Raw genomic sequence first — 21,808 nt, 5'->3', positions numbered from 1 at the left:
AGCGGAGTTCTGTATTAGTCCACATCCTCCCTCCTCTCCAGGAGGCCCTCAGCTTAGCATTTGATTGGCTTCTGGATAGTTTTTCTCTCTTGGACCTGCCTTCCCAAAGAGATTTTAGGCTCCTGGTAGGCGGCAGGCAGGTCCATGACACTAATAATGGCAGCTTTGGTGTGTTAAACCTACTCTGTAACTAGGGCTCTACCTGGCTCTTTACAAATAGACCTCAGTTATCCTCACCACAAACCTGTGAAATGGACATCGTTTTCAAGGAGAGAAAACCGAAGGTGTCAGAGATGCTACATAACTTGCAGGTACTTTGTTACAACAGAACCGTGGGTGTCTCTGCCTCTGAAGCCGGTGTGCCTGCTCCGGGTGTCACATATTGGCACTTTCTCCAGACAATCCATCTCCCGCTCCCAGGGGGCCAGCGCAGAGCTGGGCGCAGGGTGGACATTTGGCCAGGGCCTGGCGGTCTATTTAGGAAGTTCCAGTGGAGCATATGGAGGGCAGAATGTGTGGCACGACTCCCACCCTGGGGTACACTCTGGTCCTAAAGTGGTCAGACTGCATTCCTGAACAAGCTTCCGACACAAGCATAATAATCAAGCTGTTTGCATTGCTTTTCCTTTGTCATTTCTGTTTAACCAGCTTGCCCACTTATCATCCATTCATGGAAGCCCTTCGCTGTCTTTTCTCTTTTCCTCCTTTAAACGATCACTCTTCCTGGCATCCCAACTGGTCTCCCTGCTGTCATTACCCTTTTCCCCTCCCACGCCCCCCCTCTGTACTGCCCCTGCCTCCCGTCCATTTCCCACACAGCAGCCAGATGTTAAAAAACCTCAAATCAGATCGTGTCACTAGAAACCTCCAGCGGCTTCTATGGTGCTTGAATAAAATCCACGAAATTCTTTTCATTTTTCACGTCCTACTTCATAGCCTCCAGTGAGTGTCATTTATGAGGGGGCCCGTGGCTATCTCTCCAGCGTCAGCTTTTATCACCCCCTCTTCCCACCCTGTAGCCTCCTTGGCTCAGTTCTGTTTCTTAAACATGTCATCCTCCTTCAGCCTCCACGGATTTTACCTTTGCAGTTCCTTCTGCCTGAAACCCTCTTCTGCCTGATCATCACATGTCAGCCTTTCTCATCACACAGCTCTCAGTTCAAATGCCACCTCCTGAGAGGCCACCCCTAAAGCTGCACCCAGGTGGCAGACACCCTCCAATCTGAGAGATTTTTAAAATTTTATTTTACTCTCGGCACACATTGTGCCCTGAAAATGATGGTATACGGTTTATTGTCAGTCTCTCCTCCTACCCAGAACATACTCAAATGCTCACTAGGATGGAAATTGTAGGGACAGAGGGGGGAACGGTCTGTCTTGCTCACTCAGGGGTGTGGCAGGGGCACTCACAAAGTATTTGCCAAATGAATAAACATGGCACAGAAATCCAGACCCTGGTGTCTAGAAGAATGGGGGCCTTCTCAGGTCTCTGGTTCCTGACCGGCCCTGACCCCCTCACCTGAAAATACATGAACTTCATGAGCTTGGTAACCTCTGGCTCCAGCACCTCCACTGTCTTCTCATAGATCTCCACTCGGTTGGGCTGCTCATTGCATTTCACCTGTGGAGAGAGGGGGTTTCAGACATCCCGATTTGCTTAGGCAGTTCCTGCTTCACATCTGTTGCCTTATTCATAGGGTCCCTTTTCACTCTCGAATGCACCTCATCTAGGATGATAAATGATACGGTACCCGAATGAGAGGAGGCTGGGCAGCCCGGTCTGACAAGTCTGTCTGGGGGCAGAACTGCTTCCTAGACATCGGCAGCAGGAAAGAAACCAGTTGGGCCCAAGAACGGAACCCTCCTCCCCTTCAATCTGCTCTGTGCTCTGACCAGGAGCTGTATACATGTCTGTGCTCATCTGCAATGTCTCCCTCCTTCAGCCTTTGCCCCACTCCAATTCCAGAGGGGCCCTGTCAGATTCTAAGCAGAGAACAATGTTTTGTCCACGGTTCTGGATGCACTTAGGGACAAAGCCCCTTGGCCATACTTGGGCCCATCAAGAAACCCATTTTCTCTGCCCAGTGGTTTTCAAAGCACCAGAATTGAGTGGCAGATGTTTTCACAGCATGCACATCCAAGACTGCTAACAGGGCAACCAAAACTGACAGGTGAGCGAAGGGTAAGCATAAAGGCATAAAGACATTCTTCACACTGTTTTTAGGAATTCTTAAAATAATAGCAACAAGCTATACCCACCAGTCACAGATTAAATGGATAAAATAGGACACATTCATTCGATACCGTTACATAATTGCTAGAAGGCATGAGATAGATATATGCAAACTGACGTGGAGAGACTGCTACCATAAACGGACAGATGAAAACAGTTGTAGGACAGTAAGTGCAATTTCACCCCATTTTTGTTAAACAAAACAATGTGTATGTTCTTGTGTCCATATAGAAAGCAGGCACAGAAAATCTGAAAACAGTGCAAACCAGACTGTTCATAATTTGTTACTTCTGGGGGCTAGGATTAGAGTAAGGGAGAGGGACGGTTTCTCTCTTTACACATCTGTGCCTTATTGATTTTGTGAAAGTGGGATTCACAAATTAGATGATGATGATGATGGTAATGTACCTGGATGTGTCAACACGAACCAATGTCAGTAATAAAGCACAAAGGGTAAAAGAGCAAGTGGCAGAGTAATATAAGTAAACAACAGACTTCTGGAAATGATAATAATTTATGGAATAATAATCACAGAGATGTCCACGATAGTCAAGGGGAAAGATCCAGACGAAAAGGCAGCGAAACGTCCAAAGCCTCCGTAGTGATCATGGTCTGTTGGGAGCTGGGTGTGGGTGGTGGGTGAGGACGGGGAGACCTCTTAATTTTCACTTTGTACCTTTTGGCAATGGTTTGGGAGTTACACAGTCAGCATATACCGCTTTCGAAATAAAATACATGGAACAAATATTTTTTAAGTAGGGTTCAGTTTCACGGGAAGCTCTTCAGCCTGCCCCCGCCACCTGGAACTCAGCTTTAAGGATGGGGGTGAAGTGGAGGGTGGTAGCGCCCCCGTCGCGGCAGGGCTGTCTCACCTGGGGGATGGCCCGGGAACAGCTGCGCCAGGTGTACAGCATGACTGCATACTCGTGCCCTTCCTCCAGCATTTCATTCTGAAAAGCAAAACGCGCTCATCAGGGGGAGACTGAGCCAGTGCTCCCGAGCTTCTCAACAGCCCCCCAAATCCTCACCGCTCAGTGTGGTGGATGGACCACGTCACCTGGGGGGTTTATGAGAAATGCAGTCTCGGGCCCCTCCCCAGTACAGGGGATGAAAAACTGCATTTCCATAACATTCCCAGTGACTCACACTCCCAGATGCACAGCAAGTTTGAGAAGCACTGGCCTCTATTACCCATCAGATACCCAGGGGCGCTCTGCAAAAGCAGGCCACCATTTTTCGAAGATGGATGGCCACCTTAGAAAGGGGACAGATCCATTTGTTCCAAAAGCAAAACCTGTCCCAGATATACTGTTAGCAAGAAAGTGAAACAGTAGGTACAGCAGATAGATTAAAAAAAACAAAGAGTAATGATCGTGAAAGTATATTACTCTGTATTGAAAACTGTTTTGGTGGAATATGCACCCAACGATGACGAGCAAGCTCTCTGTGGGGCTGGATAAACAGGAGCTTTCACTTTTCCTATCATACAGTATTATAACGTTTGCACTTTCTATAAGAGCCCATGTTACTATTTCATAAGTAGGCAAATGATTAAGATCAATTTTTTAAAAATAATACAGAGTAGATGGCAAAACCAACAACAGCATGAAAAATAAATCTGAAAACTACAATGATGACTCACTCACCTCACCTAGTAAGAGTGACTGTGGAAAAAGCCCTAAACTCAGGGTCCAAATATCTGGGCTCAAATCTCAGCTTCATCACTTCCTTGGCCCTTTGGCCTTCAGGAAATAACTGAACCTAAGATTCTCCATTTAGTGACAATGACAATAACAACCTCAGATAATTTTGAGAATTAAATGGACTACGCATACAAACACACACACACACACACACACACAACCTAGCACACACACATGCACGCACACATGCACACTCCCACAGACTAGGTCATCTGTATAAAGGGAGTTAAGACTATTACTAGGAAAAAGATAGTCTGGCAGTTTCTCAAAAAATTAAACACAGAGTTACCGTATGACCCAGAAATTCCACTCCTAGGTATATGCCCAAGAGAAATGAAAATGTGGGTCCACAAAGAAACTTACACACTGGTTCATAGCAGTTACTGTTCTAATAGCCCAAAAGTGGAAACAACCCAAATGTCCATCAACGGATGAATGGATAAATAAAATGTGGTCTAGCCATACAATGGAATAGTAATCATCTATAAAAGGAAGTGCTGACACGTGCTACGACATGGATGAACTTTGAAAACATGATGCTAAGTGAAAGGGGCCAGATACAAAAGCCCACATTTTGTAGGATTCATTCGGATGAAATGTTCAGTATCAAGAAATCCATAGAGAGAGACAGTATAATAGATGAGTGTTTTCCTGGGGATGGGAAGAGAAAGGAATTGGAAGGGACTGCTAATGGGTTTGGGGTCTTTTTGTGGTGATGGAAATTAGACAGTGGTGATGGCGGTCTAACATCGCAAATATGTTTTTTAAAAAAAACACCCACTATATTGTACACCTTAAATGGTAAATTTTATGTTCTATGAAGGATCTCTCAAAAAGAACAATAAAAAAAGAATAGCGCAAGACCACCTCTATTGTAAATATTTGTATTGCTACAAAAATGAACCTTCACTGATTTATTTTTTTTATCCCACATAACATATCTATTTCATAATATCTTCCCCGTACAAGAACAGATTTAATTTGGAGTTTATTACTTTTTATAGCTTGGTTTGCAATAGCAAATATCACTGACGAGTCACACTTTCAGTCCGTATTTTTAAAATCAGTAACAAGTTGTCCTTGAGACACCAGAGAACCAGGACCAAGCTTGTGGGTCTCCTGCTGCCATTGCTTCAGAACACATGCCAGAAAAGGGAAGTGACAGTAACATAGGGAACGTGTGTACCTGATGACACCCAAACTGCCCACCGGTAGGTGTGAATATTCCAACTCATTCGTGCAATGAATGTGTTGCTGACCACTCATGGGTCTCAGGCTCTGGGCTACTCAGAATAGGGCAGCGAACAAGAACGACATGGACGCTGCCCTAGGGACAATTCCGTTGACCATCAGCCAGATTTGTTGTATAATTATGCCTGGAATATAGCGGTCAGGGTGGTGTGGTGGAAAGAGCCATTGGTGGGGCCACAGGAGACTTGAGTTCTGGTCCTGACTCTGCTTGGGCTCACCTTTCACCTTGAAAATGTCATGATTTTCACCTATGGGGGTAAAGAGTTGGCCTAAACCACTGGTTCTTAACCCTGACTGCGTCACGCGGAGAACTTTGAAAACTGGCTATGCCCAGGCCACGCCCCTCTAGAACTAAATCATTATCCCTGTGGGGGGGGCCCAGGCATCAGTATTTTTTAATGCCCTCCAGGTGACTCCAAAGTGCAGCCCAGGTTGACCGCAGCAGGACTAAGGATCCCTAAGGTCCTTTACATTTGTAAGATTCTGTGAGTCCGTGACTTAAACCCAATGTGAGTTCAGCTCAAATTTCAGGGCGGGTAGTGACAGACCAGATCTCTTAGCACTTACTCTGGACACTCTGCCCCCATCTCACCCCGAGCAAAGAATCCTCAACTGTGCCCCGTAGCTGGTCAAGTACGTTGTCTACACTTTCTCCTCTTTCCTCTGGCTATCCTGCCCAAGTGCGGGCAGGAGAAACACAAGAAGGTGAACATCTAATGAAGACACTTTGCTGCTTATAAACTACTCTAGAGAAAGATTTAGCAAGATACAAGGTTGGGAATTGTTGAGTGAAGTGAGGTTCTGGCATTATGCATGAATGTCAACAGTACACCCTATTCTTTGACCCGTCTGAAACCCTGTCGTCACCATCCCTGTTTGGGCAGAACAATGTCTCCACAAAGATATCCGTAGCCTAGTCTGCAGAACCTGTGAACATAATACCTTACATGGCAAAAGGGACTTTGCAGGGTAATTAAGTTAGGAACCTTGTGATGGGGAGGCGATCCTCAATTAGCTGGTGGACCCAAGGTAATGACAAAGGTCCTAAAAAGTGACAGAAGGAGGCAGGAGAGCCAGAGAAGAGAGGACGGAAGCAGAGATTGGAGCGCTGTGATTGCTGGCTGGAAGGGGGCTGAGCCAAGGCGTGTGGACAGCCTCTAGAAGCTTGAAAAAGCCAGGAAACACATTCTCCTCTAGCATCATCCCAGAAGGAATGCAGCTCTGCCAACACCTTGATTTTAACCCCCTAAGACCCATGTCGGCCTTCTGGCAAAAAGAACTGTAAGCAAACATACCTGTGTTGTTTGAGGCCACACAGTTTGGGGTAACCTGTTACAGCAACAACAGAAAACTCAGACAATCCCCCTCTAAACTGGACCCTCTTCCTGACCTGCCTTTTGGGGCCCCTGACCTGGTACTTCTGGGCAACTGCCATCAGCGTAGCTCCATTCTCTCCGCTTCAGCACCCAGCTGATTGTAAAGCCAGGTAACCTGAACCCCCAGGGTCTCTCATATCCATGTCCTCAGCCATCCCTCATGCCTTCACCCTTATTCGGCCCGTAATACCGCCAACGTTGATAACTTTATCTCAACTGACTTATTTGCCTCCCAGTTCATTCCGCACGTAACTAACAAATGAAACGTCTTCCCCAAGCAGGGTTGTGTCCACATTTCTCTCACGGATGAACGTTTTCCGTTGCTTTTGATTCTTGATTAAATGAATTAAAGCCCTCTGTTATGGGCTGAATTGTGTCCAGCCCCCCAAAGTCATGTTCAACCCTAACCCCTAGCACCTACATGGGGAGACAGAGCCTTTAAAGAGGTGATGAAGTTAAAATGAGGGCAGTACGATGGGCCCTCATCCAATCGGACTGGGCTCCTTTGAAGAAGAGGAAATTCGGACACAAGAAGAGACGCTAATCATGTGTGGGCACACAGAGGAAAGGTGACGTGAGGACACAGTGAGAAGGTGGCTGGAAGCAAGGCAAGGAGAGAGGCCTCAGGAGAAACCCGCTCGGCTTGATATGGGACTTCTAGTCGCCAGAACTGTGAGAAAATACATGTCTGTTATTTAAGCTACCCCGTCTGTGGCATTTTGCTATCGAGTGAACAGACCCTCTATGCACTGACTGTTATCTGATTTTGCATAAGTACCACAGGAATCTCCTTGAATGTACCTCACAGTCCAAACCCAGGCAGTCTCTGAAAATTTTTGCCTCTGTGCCTTTGCTCATGCTGGTTCCACCAGGGGGAAGCATGTGCCATCTCATCCCTGACAGATACAGTTCTAACTGGGTGGGACAGAAGAGTGCAGTGGAGAGAGGCCAGGCCGGGGAGGCAGAAGCCCTGGATTCCATGTTCAACCCTGTGACTTACCAGTAGTGTGATCACGAACAACTGGCTTATTAACTTCTCTAGGTTTCAGTTTTCTCATCCCTAAAAACGGGCGTAATGACCTCTTTGCAAGTCGTAGGACTGTTACAAGGCTCCAATGATATTGTGTATGAGAATGATACACAATGATACTGTGTATGAGAATACCTTATACGTTTTAAAGTACCATATATACGGTTATAATGTGTGTGCATACACACACACACGCACACACTCACTGTAACATTATATATAGTATACAAGGCCCTACTCAAAAGCCATTTCCTTCATTAAGCTTTCTCTAACCCCTCTCAAGGCCCCTTCAAAAACACAGAACTTTAAACTTTTACCATATCATTTGCCTTGCATTCTGTGCATTTTTGTCTGCAAAGAGTTGTCTGGAGCACAGGTTTTGTAGTCAGACAGACCAGGATTTAGCTCTGTCACTTGTCAGCTGCAGGATCCTGAGTAACTTACTTAACTTTTCTGGGCTTCAGTTTTCCCCATCTGTAAAATGGGTATTGTAATAAAACCTACCTCACAGGGTTGAGATGAGGATTAATTGAGACAATGCATTTAAAATATCTTCACAGAAAGTGTTCAATAAACGGGAAGCTTGTCTGTTTCCCACTTGACTTGTTGAGAATCAAGACTGGCCCCTACTTGTCCTTGCATAGCCCTCCCCAGCATTTAGCAGTCTCTGCAGGTACTAGGTACACCCTATTTACTGAATGGGCACGGTATGGTAAGACAAGGTTTTAGAATATAACCGATACAGTGAGAAAGGTCCACAGAGCCTGTGAAAGAGGAATCTGGAATTCTTCAAATTTCAGGGCTGCATGAGAGTGAAATCAATGAAAGCCCAGGAGGGAAGGGGTGATCCCTCACAGAGCGGTCAGACGCCTGACCCATCACACAGCTGGCCCCGCATGTGAATGATTTAGCCACCCGCTTCCTCGAGTCAGCATACTATTCCAAAGCTACCACCCCTTTCTTGAGAAATCTTTTGCTTTACAAGAGATAAAATTCCACAAAGCCAGTCATCTATAAAGTATAAGACAAGGCCGGATCTAAGCACGTGTTAACTCAAAAGGCTATAGAAGCCCAGGGAAGTGAACAGTGGGGATGGTGCTGGGCCCTGAAGGTGAGTAGGACTCGCAAAACTGGAAGATGTGGGGACAGCACGGCCCTAGGCACTGAGAGGGGCTGGGGCAGGCATGAGAATGGGCTTAAGGGGGACAGATCTGACTTGAGGCAGGGCTTCTTGGAACAGCTGAGCACAAGTCCTGGTGTGAGAAGGTGCCCACAGCCCCTCCTGCCCAGGCAGGGTCCCAGACACTTACCATGCTGGAGTGGACCGTCGCCTGCTCAATGTACCTTGCAATGCCTGTGACAAATGCGTTCCTGTCCTCGAAGTTTGTGTCAAAGTTAGCCTGTGGGAATCAGAGGACGGGAACATTTGGTTGTTAGAAAACAGGTCCCAGGTGGCTGGGTGCCCAGGAAGCAAAGGGCTGCCGACAAATGCCACACGTTCTCTGTGGAACGCTATGTACACATTGCCCTCTCATCTACCTCCAAGAATCTCACGCTGGACCACACCGGGCAGGAGCCATCCACAGACATGGCCCATACCCCCTGCTCATTGGTACTTCCCAGGGGTACCCAGCCGAGCCCCAGAAGTAAATGCTTACACTGTACAAGTCTAAGCACCTGTGAAAAGTTAAGGTGTGCATTGCTTTCATCCAGCAGCTGCAAAAATACTCACATGAGGGTGGAGATACATACGTACAAGTATAATAACTGCAGGCAGCATTTTTTTGTGATAGAAAAAACTGGAGATCATACAAATGTCCATTCATAGTGAAAGGCTAAATAAATAGTAGGATATCTATGCTATTGGACTTATATATGATCCGTGGTGATTAAAAATAATGTGGCAGCATTTTCAGGGGAAAATATCCATAACGAATTTTAAGTTAAAAAAGCCAAATCATAGAGCAATGTATATAGTATGATTCCCTTTGGGTGTATTAAAAATATATACATATATATGGTAAAATAAAAAAAAAGGGGGGGGTGTGTGTCTACATATAGACATAGTTACAGGGAAATTTTTATTTGCTATACTTTTCTGTATTGCTTATAATAAAAAAAATATTTATATAATTGAAAATTTAATCTGTATTACAAAATGTGAATGAACCAAGTTTGAGTTGAACCTTTGGGCATGTGCTTCATAAATCTGACCACTGAATAAAATTAAAAATATATTATGCATTTATATTTGGTTTCCTTTAGCAGTCCAAAACTTTCAAAAGGTCAGATATAGCCAAAGATTTCAAATTAAGAATATTCTTTCTTAACGTGGCATCCTTGCCTGCAGACCATGGGCTGTTTGCAAGTCAGACTCCGGCTGCATCGATGCTGTCCCCGCACATGCCCTGGTGGCATCGAGGTTTTCAGCAATCTGATCGTGGTTTATCACAAGCTCGCCTCTCTTAGGCAAAAGCAAACAACTGTGACCAGCTTCCCTGAGCCATTAGCTGCTCTGGGGAGTTGAAGAGCTCTTCTCACATACATGAAGGAAAAGTAATTACCCAGACAAGCTCTAGGGGTTTCTAAATTGCAATATTTAATTCATGAGGTCAAAGCTGCCAAAGCCTTGGTTGGTGCTGCAGCAAGAACAGCCGGGAAGGTATTTGGGGTCAGAGCAGATCAACAAGCCTTCCCTAGGGAGGAGAAATAGCTCGGGTGTACATTTACCAGCTAATCTATTCCTTACACTCTGTTCCACCAGTGCACCAGGGATTCCATCAGCGCAGGACCTTTCACCTTCTACAGGCAGACCTCCCTTTTTCCTCTGCCTTCAGGGCAAACCCTCGTACGGGATCCCCAGAGGCCCCAAGCCTCCCAGTGCCCTGGGAGAATTTACCTGGTACATGATGGAGGAAGGTGGAGGCTCGATGCATGGCTGCTGGTCGGGGAGGGGCAGCTCTTCCAAGAGGTCCACATTGGACAGGGCATCTTCCAGGGTCACGTGGGTGGTCATGGCTGCAGTTTCCGTATTCTCCTCTGCGGGGAAGGAAGGGAAGGACAATGAAGAATTTCAGGGGCCTCCAAGCATTGCTCTGTTTCACCCTGTCCAGGCTCCTTCCAGAGAACAAAGGGAGTTAACACGCACTGAGACCATACTTGCTACTCTTTCACAAGGTGCCTTCAACCGGCACCTGATATTTGAAGATCTCCTTCCAGTTTACAAAGTACATTTTATGTCTATTATCTCAGCTGAGCCTCCCCACAACCCTCTGTGATCAGCACGGTAGACGGTATCATATCCACATAGCTGATGAAGACACAAAGAAGTGATGCAATGTCCACACCACCACAGTGACCAAGAGCACAGGCTTCAAGTAAAGCCTGATGCTAGGACACAGGCCAAGGTCAGCCCCCAACTTTTGTTCCTCATGAGAACATTTATCAGTTCCATTCTTAAATTACTGCACAGCACAAGTATCCATGACTGCAACAGCCACTTGAAAGCAGAGCCTAGGTTTTACAAGCTGATTCAGCTGGGACTAAAAGAATTCGGACTCCAGCAAAAGTCACCTTATTTGCAGAAAGGAAGAGCCATCATCTTCCGTGGCCTGGCTGTGTTTTGTGTGCCACATTGAACAAATCAGCCCCAAATGGACATTTTTTTGTGTCTGGGAAGCTAGCAGAAGGCAGTGGCTTTGATGAGAACCTTGCCAGGCAGTGAAATTGAAGAGGCCCTGAACAGCACAGTTACCTAACTCAGCAAACAGTTTTTTCGATACTCATTTCTTTTCAAACATACATGAAATGTTGATAAAAACTGATCATGACTGAGGCCACCCACTTCCCTCAAATATGACCTAGAAGTCACATTCACTGATTACAGTGCAATAAAATCAGAACTCAATGATGCAAATAATAGCCGCCCCCCCCCCCAACCCTCATACCTACGAAAATGTATAAAAACACACTTCTAGGTTATTCATAGCTAAAGAGGAATTCAAATAGAAATGATACAATATTTAGAACTGAAAGAGAGCATGAATAAATGTCTTAGAGGCATTTAGTAGGAAATAAGGAAGTGGAACTAAATGAACCAAATTTTCCATTCAAAATCTAAAGAAAGAATAAAAATCGACCCAAAGAGATGAGAATATAGGGACTGATAATTACCAAAGCAGAAATGAAGCAAAAAGAAAGCAAACCAAACAGTAGACTAGGTGAACAAAAATCTAAAGCCTGAGCTTTGTTAAGATTAGCAATAAGCTAACCCTTTGGCACATTTTAATAAGGAAACAAAGAGAAGGCCCTCGGTGGTGCTACAGGAGCACCCTTCCTTCCCCACCCCCAGGTGAAACACACTTCAGGGCTCTACTAAGAGTACTGAGTGCTGGAGGAGAACGTGCCTGGCCCACTAGGAAATATGTCAGGGCACAAGGGAGAAGGACCCCGGACAGGAGAACTGGGTCCAGGGGCTAAAAAGGGCTGAAACAGCTGGAGTGTAGCTAATGGCATGCAGTCCCTACCCTGGTGTCTCCCTGAGGTCTACAGTTGAGAGGGCAGATGGAGCTGAACAGTTAACTGTGATTCACACTTCACTGGGTTCTTAACACACCTCCCTGTCATGCATCATGGCAACAGCCAAAGCCACATCCAATGAGGGCACAGGCAGCTCAGAAGTGACTTCCCCTTGTGCCCTCCGCAGGCACCTGGCCTCCCCGGGTAGTTTCAGGCCCTCCCCACACCTATGCTTCTTCCTCTTCTCTCTTCTCACCCCTGAATTCTAAGTGTGCCATTCGCTTCTACAGCAAAACCATTTGCCAATGCACAGAAAAGACTGCCCTCTTTCTTACACTAGTAAGTCCATTGTGCAAGAGGGTTTAATGATTTTTATGGCACATAATGATGTACAAGTTCCAAAGCCTTAATAACTCTCCTCCTTAATTCAAATAATAACAATAATAAATCTAAACTTTGTTTTAGCCCTTACCCTTTGTGAGACACTCTGCCAAATACTTGACTATTGTAATCTTGTATCAACTCTATAAAAGGTAGGTACTACTATGATTATTCCCATTTACAGATGAACAAAAAGAAGTTCAGAATTTAAGTAATTTCACAAGGTCAAGGGCTGGCAAGTGATGGAGCTGTAGTTGGAATCAAGGTTTGTCCTACATAAAAGGCCTAGAAGCAGCTATTTCTAAGCACCAGGCTTATATCAAAGGGACCCAGGAGCCAACTTGAGGCAACTCCCACTGGCCAAACATGGAGCAAAGTGAACACCACTTAGCGTAACTCAAAGGACTTGAAACAATATCAAATATGTTTAAATCCATGAGGGCATAAAGACACTTAATAGAAATTTGCTTTTTATTACTTTGTTACTGTTGGAGCATGTCTGTGAACCAACTTTTATGTTGAAAAACAATAAACAAAGGAAACAAGAGAACACTTAACCTGTCTTTCCTATACAAATTGTAACAGTGGAAAACCAAATTGCAGAAGAGAGGTGTTTCTGTCTATAAAGTTCTCTCTTTTTTTACCTCCCGGAAACAGTGACAGAATTAAAATATCCCTATTTTCCAAGCCCCAATGAACAAATGGACGAAGGTACGGATCAACTGCTGCTAACATCAATAATGAAAGACAATCAGACATTATGTGCCTCCTGATGGAAAACCACACTTTTCTATGAAGAAAGATGGACCCAAAACAAAACAACTGCAATCTACTCAAGCGTTGCTACCAATTGACAGGAAATACAGAAGAACACATTTAAAATACGCCACAGTCATGCCATCAGTAAAATGCAATCTATGGGAAACTCTGCTGGACAAACAACTCAGTGCCTTCAACAAATGAATTGCAAGGAGAAAAAAGTGGCGGAAAGGAAAGCTTATAAGACCTTATTTGGATCCTATTCCAAACAAACCACCATAAAAATAAAATTATAACACTTATAAGAGAATTGGAAAATAGAATACTGATTGGATACTTGATAATATTAAGGAAACAGTGTTATTATTATTATTTTTTTGAAGTCTTAGGTGCATTTGCTTCATTCTACTTCTCCATCTGGGGAAATCAATCCACATTATTTTCACACACGGAAGATACTCTCAAATACATTCTAGTACATCCCCAAATGAACTGCTTTTTCACAGAGCTTTTGTTTACATATGGGACATGAATAGTTCAAGAGCCACACTAAGAAAATTACCACTCCAGGTATTTAGGAGATGTGTTCTTTGGGGGAAACCATATAATTTTGGTACAAAATATAATAATTATAACCAGTAAATAATTTCAAGTCTTAAAAATATTTTGCAGAGTGTAAAGGAAATCTGTAAAAACCAGTGACATTTGAGGGGAAGGAATGGGTTCACTCCAAGACCAGTCAGTTAAGAGTCGGGGTGCTTTTGCTGTACATCCTCTTTTCTTCAACAGCAGGTGACTGAGGATCCAGTGGGGCACTCCAAAGCTCTCCTGAGATGGCAGAACCACTAATTCAAAGGAGCCTGGGTCCCTGAATGACTGTGTGGAACAGAGCTCCCAGCTGACATTCACTGGAGTGGTGTTATTATTTTTTAGATGTGATGATATTGATGTTGTTCTAAAAGATTCCTTAGCTTCTAGAAATACCTACTAAAATATGGATAAAAGGATATAGGTGTTTGCTTCCAAATGATACTAGATGGGTGAAGAGTGAGAAATGGAACAAAGCCAGACATGAGTTTATAATTGTTAATGCATATAATTGTTAATGTTTATAATTGAGATGCTTACACAGAGATTTATCATATTTTTTCTATATAATTTTATATATATTTGAAATTTTCCAGGAAACCCCCAGCTTAGTGTGTACATTCCCAGTTCTAATCTAGCTTCCCTTTATCTTCTCTGACTCCCACTTGTCATGACCTTTCCCTTTTCCTGTCTCCTATAACATGGGTTTCTTCTGGGCTTTACAGACATCAAAATACTAATTTACCAGAATAATCCTTAAGGTTTCCCCTTTAACACAATAATACCCCTGAACTTCACTTGAAGAGTATCAATAAGTGAATAGCCTACAAAGTCAGTAAATTAGGAATCTTTATTTCTATCAATGCAACCTTTCTTTTCTCCTTGTAAATATAGTTTCTCTAATGGATTTCTGCGTTTGTTTGTACATCACTCACTGCCTAAAGGAGGAAGAAATGAGACATTTTTAACTCAAGTGCTGGAAGTCCCTGCCAACTCCCCATCAATTGGAAAGAAAAAACGTACTGGAAATTTTAACAGAGGTATACAGGAAAATCAGTTATTTTCTGGCCTAAATGTCCTGCCTCCTATGCAACCTTCCAAATGAATTCCTTAATTCAGTCTATGAACATATGGCCATTTGGTCATTTTGGAAGAGAAATTCATAAAACATTTAAAAATGAACAGTGTTATGGGAGCATCATTTACCAGACACACCTGCAACCTCTCAGTATGGGGCACTCAGGGCATATTTAAATTCAGTGTCTTCCCCACAAACTCAAACTCAGTGTGGCCAGGTGTCACAGAGACAAGGAATAACACTGAGCTTATAGGCAATTTGCTTCTGAGAAGTGCCCTTGGCTGAGATGACTGATAGATCCTGAGCAAAAGGAGGTGGGCTGCACAAATGCAGGATAGGAGGAACCTGGCTTTGGGAACGCAGGTTCTGATTACCCACACGTTAAACCCTGCTACTCTGTAAGCAAGAGATCTGCATTGCTGTTTTCTGTTTGACATTCTGCAAGTAAAATGAAGAAAGGTATCTTTCCTGAGGTGGAATACTAGGCTAAGGATAGTGGTTAAGCTTGAGCCATGAGGCTCAAATCCGTCATCTGCCACTTTACTAGTTATACAACCGTACACATATTACTGAACCTCTCTGAGCCTCAGTTTCCTTAGCTGTAAAAGGATGATAATACTCCCTACCCTCAGTGATTTATTCTGAGACTTATATGACAGTGTGGCATATGGAGCGCTTAGCCCAGGAGCAGGCACAGAGTAAGCACTCGAGGAAATGTTAGCTAGTCGGGTGGCCTCTTTTTAACAGAGTGAATGGATGAATTAAACATTGCAACGATACTTCTACCCAAAAGGAAGGCATTTGTATCATCACTCTAACATCTCAGCTTTATAGATCTTGCATACTGACTTCCTCAATCACAACTACCCTGGAGGTTTGAGAGGTCAGGTGTTATTTTTGCTGTCTTTCTAAGGAGGGCACACTGTGACTGAGAAGTGAAAATTTCCATTCAAGGTCACATGGCCAGCTAGTGGCTGAGCTCCAGCAGACAGGGATAGCTTTACTCCCAGTTCTATTCCCTTTTTTCAAGACCACACCTACTTTTGTATCATTTTGAAAGATACGAAGCACATTCCTTTTTATTCCCCCTCCAGTTTGGCTGCTTTTTCCTTCCTCAAGAAGAACAGGACTATGCCAAGCTAGAAAGATCTGGTAACTGTCACCTTTGGGTTTTATTAGGTTGGTGCAAAAGCAATTGCAGTTTTTGCAATTATTTTTAACCTTTTCAACCGCAATTACTTTGGCACCAACCTAATATGAACATCAACAGGCCAGGAAACATTTTCCCTGTCGGTAAATCTCTCCAGCTAGAAAGCAACTAAAATAAGTAAATAAAAATGAAATTTAAAATATAGGTATATTTACATACACAATAAAATATGTCAATAAATATAAATATTTTAAAAGGGAGGCTTAGATAGTCCCCTTTAAAAAATTTTTTTAAAGCAGCATTTGAGCAAGGAAAAATACCAAGAAGTAATTCACAGTGTAACCAGCTTTCCCCCCGTGGATGTAAGCGGGGTGTGTCTAGAGACTGTACGGGGATTCGAATTTGCCATGACAGAAGATGGCTCCACAGGTCATAGTGCTCCTCTGCAGCTGAGACCCTTTTATATGTCAGAACTTCTTCACAGGTCTGGGGGCCAAGCAGGGACATAGTCACTTGTGTGCAGCTTAGAAGACTTCCATAGCGTGCATCCAAATGGACCATGTAGCTTATTTCAAACAGGCTGCCAGTGAAACATTTTGCAGGAACACCCTACTCATCCAAAGGTCAGACCCTGTGGCTCCAAACCCCACAGGAGCCACCTGGAGCCACCTGTCAAGTAGCACCTGTGCCAATCTGTAAAATAAGGCCACAGGTTAGAAGCAGCCTGGATGGTGACAGGAGCAAGCCTCACGGTGGCACGTGCAAAGGAGACAGAGCTATCCGAGGTGGAGAGGGGAACCATACCGGCGTAGGCGTCTGAGCCATGGAGGGTAGGACCAATAGCTCTACACGATGCAAGAGGCTGTAGACATCTCACCGGTATCACGATTCACAACAGAACTCAAAATACTTCAGATGTGGCCAGAATGATTCTAGAGCTGGGAGAGACATAAGGGACTGCTTACCTCCGGTAGAAGGCTTTCTGACTCCTTCTTCCGTAGCTGATTCTACCTTCTCCCAGTGTGCTCCTTCTTTCGTGGCATCTGTAATACTTTACTATACAATTTACCATGTTTTCTCTTCTGACCTAAACAATAAACTCCTGGAGTGCAGGCACAGTGCCTAATTCACACCCAGCGCCCAGCACAGTGCGAAGCACACATTTACAGCTAAACTGAACTCCATGTTCAATGAGTGGATCACCTATGAACCCGAGTCATCGAGAAAAGCGGTGCTAGGTCCAAGATACCGTGTTTTTAAAAATGGGCGAGGAGGTGAAGGAATATAAATAGCAGGAAAACTGCTCATATTTTAGAAAGAAGTCCATCATAATGGTTCAAATATTTAACATTTGAGCACGTAAAGTAAACAGCTTCCATATTTTGTAAACAGTTATCTATGAAATAAAATCTCTTTCCTCCATCACTGTCTGTCCCGATTTCACTCATCCTTCAAGGTCCCTCCCCTCTGTGACACGCCTGTGCCTGCCTTGGAACGCCCTGGGATTATTAGCAGTGTTGGTGAGGATGTGACACTGGAACGCTCATACATTCCTGCTAGGAATGTAAAATAGCGCAGCCACTTTGGAAAACAGTTTGGCAGTTCCTCAAGTTTTAAAACAGACTTACCATATGACCCAGCAATTCCACTCCTAGGTATTTCAGCACTACCTCTCTTCTGACACTTTCTGCCTCAGAAGGGTCCCAAGTACTGCTACTTCCTCTTCCCAGGCCAGCGCAAACGTTGCTAATCGTTAATGTGTTTATTTCTCAACGAGTCCACAGGCAGCCTCAAAATCCTTCTTGTGAAATACAGAACTCCAGGAGGCCACTAGCAATCAATCTGAGTTTGCCCAGGAGCTAAAACACAGATGTCCTTCCTAGGGTAGAACGATGCATACATGTATAAGCTCCGTGAGGTCAGGGACCACACTTTACCCATCACTGAATAGGTCAGAGACCTTAGCAGAGTGCCGAGGACAGATTAGGCCCTGAGGAAGTAGTGGATGAAAGAATGTCCCGATGCCCCGAATCCCCTAACAACATAGGAGAAATGAGAGGACCTGAAGTTGGCTGTGTCTTCACTTCTAGTTTTCTCATTCCTTCTCCTTCACTGTTAATAATACAAATTAAATCAACAAGGAATATGCAGTCATATCCATAAACTTCCTGTACAATTATTTACTTAACAGGTTTTCTAAATAGACTTTTTGTTTTTACTTTGTACATATATGGTAGAAGGAAGCTTTAGATCAACATCACTAATAGAGAACCAGTACTGGTTGCCATAAACAGAAGAAAACTATAAAAAAAATAAAGCGAAAACAAATATAGGTCTGGGTACCATCTGAAAATCATCTCATACCCACCATTAATACGAGTATGTTGACGAGAGGTGGTTTAGTCTGGTGGTAAAAACTAGGATTCGAATCCTGGCTCTGCCACTTCCTGGCTGTGTGACCTTGGGAAGGTGACATAACGTTTCAGAGCCTCATTTTCCTCATCTTTGATGTGAGGAATCATAATAGTTCCTACCTCATAGACTTTGAAAACTAAATGAGTTAATCCATATAAACAGCTTGGTAGGTAGAAAGTGATCAATAAAAATTAGTTCCCCCACAAAACCAAATCCAACAACATATAAAAAGGATTATATACCATGACCAAGTGACATTTATCCCAGGAATGTAAAAGTGGTGTAACGTTAACATGTGAAAATCAATGAATGTGATAAGCCGCATCCATGGAATAAAGGACCAGCCCCTAGGAGCATCTCAGTACATGTAAAAAAAAAAAAAAAAGCACTGGACAAAATCTCACACTCTTTCATGATAACAACATTCAAGGAATAGGAGGGAACTTCCTCGACCTGAAAAAGGGCAGATACAAAGAAACCCCACAGCCAACATTACACTTAACGGTGAAAGACTGCATGTTTTCCCCCAAAGATTAGGAATAAGACAGATAATAACAAGTATTGGTGAGGATGTGAAATTAGACCCCCCCCAATAGATTGCTGGTAGGAATATAAAATGGTACAATAACTTTGGAAAACAGTGTGTCAGTTTCTCAGATTTTTAAACATAGAGTTACCATAAATGAAATATGGTCTATCTATACAATGGAATATTATTCAGCCACAAAAAGGAATGAAGTATGGACGTATTGCTACGGCATGGATGAACTTTGAAAATAGTATGCTAAATGAAAGAAGCGCAATATGCTTTTTTAGGAAATGTCCAGAATAGGCAAATCTAGAGAGACATCAAGTAGATGTGTGGTTGCTTAATCTCGGGGTGGGGATTGGAGGAAATAGGAGGTGCTGCTGACGGGTACAAGGTTTCTTTCTGGGGTGATGAAAATGTCATAAAACTGATCATGAGGATGGTTGTACAACTCTGCGAATACTAAAAATTACTGAGCTGTATGCTTTGAACGGGTGAATTGTATAATACAGTGAACTATATCTCAATAAAGCCACTACCAAAACATGTTAGTGTTTGTGGGATGACTTTGGGTAAACTTTGGGTATAACATAAGCAGAAGTGGTACAAAGAGAGATAGGAGCTGGAGTGGGAGGAGCTTGGGGAGTTTGATGCTGCCCCTAAAAGCAGAGACTGTTGAGTAAAAATCAACAGGGGACAGCAGGAGAGAAAAAGAGAGCCACATATACACTCATATTAACTCATATAAAGGCCAGTCCCCTTAGGCAGCAGGGTGGGCAGGACCACCAGGGGCAGGGCCCAAACCAGGCCCCTCCCCTGCTTGTTTTTGTTGTACTGTCATCGGTCAGGGCCTGGGGGGCTGCCCCACCCAGGAGGCTCCTCAGAGGAAAACCTCTGAGGTAGGGTGATGGGCTTTGAGGTTGAGAATGAGAATAAGATGGATCTCTGGCTCCCCTCCTACCTGAGCTCTCTTTCTACTATGAGGACATTGAGGCTGAAAGATGGGAAAGACTTGTACATGGTCACCTGGCCAGTTACAGGCAGAGCTGGGGCTAACACTGCAACTTCCTGGGAACACAAGGGGACCCAATACAATAACAGATGTGACAGAGCTGCAAAAGAAAAAGAGGAATATGAGAGAGAGAGATTGAGAGAGAATTCTAATCCTGTGATAAAACAAAAAGCCATGTAAGAAAGGAAATATAATCAAAGGACATTACTTGCTGTCTCATGATCATTTACACATCTTAATAATGTAGACACTTTAAACACGATTTTGGTTAAAATAGAGCTCTTACTATATTGGGCAATGGGGGCAGGGGAGCACGGGGGATGGTGTAAGAAAGTGAAATCTTCATCCATCACAGCAGGAAGTAAATAGACAAAGCAGAGAATAGATAAATCAAGAAACAGCAGCGTAAGCATATCATTTAGAGATCTGGAAGCAACTACTGGAAAAAACAGAGTTAAAAGCTGCAGCTTCTGGGGGAGGTGGGTACTGGATGGTTGTTGGGTTGTTTTTCATTGTCTTTTAATACTATTTGTCTTTTTAAAGCAGGTGCGTGTATTGCTTTCATCAAAAATTTAAAATTTACTTTAAAAGACAACAACCCAAGGCCTCCTAACTAGCAGTTCAGATATCTGGCCAGCCCCCAGCACTGTTTCTAGGCAATCTTTGCCATGTAAGTCCCTCACTGTGGGCCTTCTGGGACCAAAGGCTCTGTCACCTGCAGCTTCTCTCCACACAGGGGACCTGAGGTCAGAGCAGAGAAGGCCAAATCAGCCTGGACTTGGGCCTCTGGAGAAGGCCCTCCTCTTTGTTTACAGCAAAGAAAAAGATTCTGGTGCGGCTAAAGGGCTTGCCACTGCATTTGCCGTTTTACTCAGCGGCTTCCTGACTTGTCAGGGTTGAGGCAGCCTTTCTGTAGATTACTCCACCCGACCAGGCAAACACCGTCCTGTTGGGTGGGAAGGTCCTGCCACCGAAGGCAGCTGGATGATTTGCTCCTGCTCGGGCCTGTGACAGGCCGCCACATGAAGGACACCAACATGACTTGTATCTAGGGAGAGGAGCTGCCTCTCAGAGGCACCTGCTGAAACTCAGAAAGGGAAACCACTGCACCTGCTGTGGCAACACAGCGTGAGGCTTCAGGTTTGGCCACCGGATCGGGGCACACAGATCTCAGCTTCACCGACGGGAAATTGCAACTTGAATGGGGCTCAGTCTGAAGACTGACTTGGGTCCTGAAATCAAATTTTCACGCAGGGCGATATCCCCGTCTGTAAAATATGGAGGTCACCCTGGTAGTGGTTCTCAGCCATGATGTCAAAACTCCCAAGGTGAAGGTTGCTGTGGCAACTTGTACGAATAACGGTGTAAGCAGTGAGGTTTGCAAATAAGGTGCTTTTTATTATGTGTGAGGGAGGGCTCAAAGTTCTCCCACGATACCATTGTTTGCATGTTCACCTCTTTCCTTGAGAAGGAGAAAAATGGGGTAAAATTGGGGAGGGGACGGGTGCGGGTGTGATAGGTGGAGCACGTCAACACTGTCCATCATAAGGACTAAATTTTTTTTTTTTTAAAAGCAAAACCAAAAGTAACGAGGTAGGAATCACTAACCTTGAGCCTCTCGAGGCCCTTCCAACTTGAAAGCAAATGACTGACTATAATGGGAGCCTCCATCCATCGGGCTTCTGCAAAGACCTCACTTCCTGCCATGGACGAGCCCCTGTGGCCAGGGTGTTCCGGGGGCCAAAAACCTGCCCATGGACATTCTTTCTTTGTGCCTTTGCTCAA

At 44.2% G+C, this 21,808-nt stretch overlaps 1 protein-coding gene across 3 annotated transcripts in view; it reads right to left on the bottom strand.

Annotated features, from left to right (window-relative positions):
• The window catches only part of CYFIP2 (cytoplasmic FMR1 interacting protein 2), a 111,893-nt gene that overhangs the window by 84,964 nt on the left and 5,121 nt on the right, over positions 1-21,808 (bottom strand). For all 3 annotated transcript variants that reach the window (XM_033095868.1, XM_033095870.1, XM_033095869.1), the window contains exons 2-5: positions 10,493-10,632; positions 8,904-8,993; positions 3,106-3,183; positions 1,520-1,621 (exon numbers count right to left, since the gene is read on the bottom strand). In XM_033095868.1, coding sequence (XP_032951759.1) covers positions 1,520-1,621; positions 3,106-3,183; positions 8,904-8,993; positions 10,493-10,609 — 387 coding nt within the window. In that variant the 5' untranslated portion in view covers positions 10,610-10,632. The remainder of the gene's footprint in view (positions 1-1,519; positions 1,622-3,105; positions 3,184-8,903; positions 8,994-10,492; positions 10,633-21,808) is intronic.

This window comes from Rhinolophus ferrumequinum, chromosome 24 (assembly GCF_004115265.2).
Source record: "Rhinolophus ferrumequinum isolate MPI-CBG mRhiFer1 chromosome 24, mRhiFer1_v1.p, whole genome shotgun sequence".
NCBI lineage: Eukaryota > Metazoa > Chordata > Mammalia > Chiroptera > Rhinolophidae > Rhinolophus > Rhinolophus ferrumequinum.
This window is presented reverse-complemented; position numbering and strand designations above follow the sequence as displayed.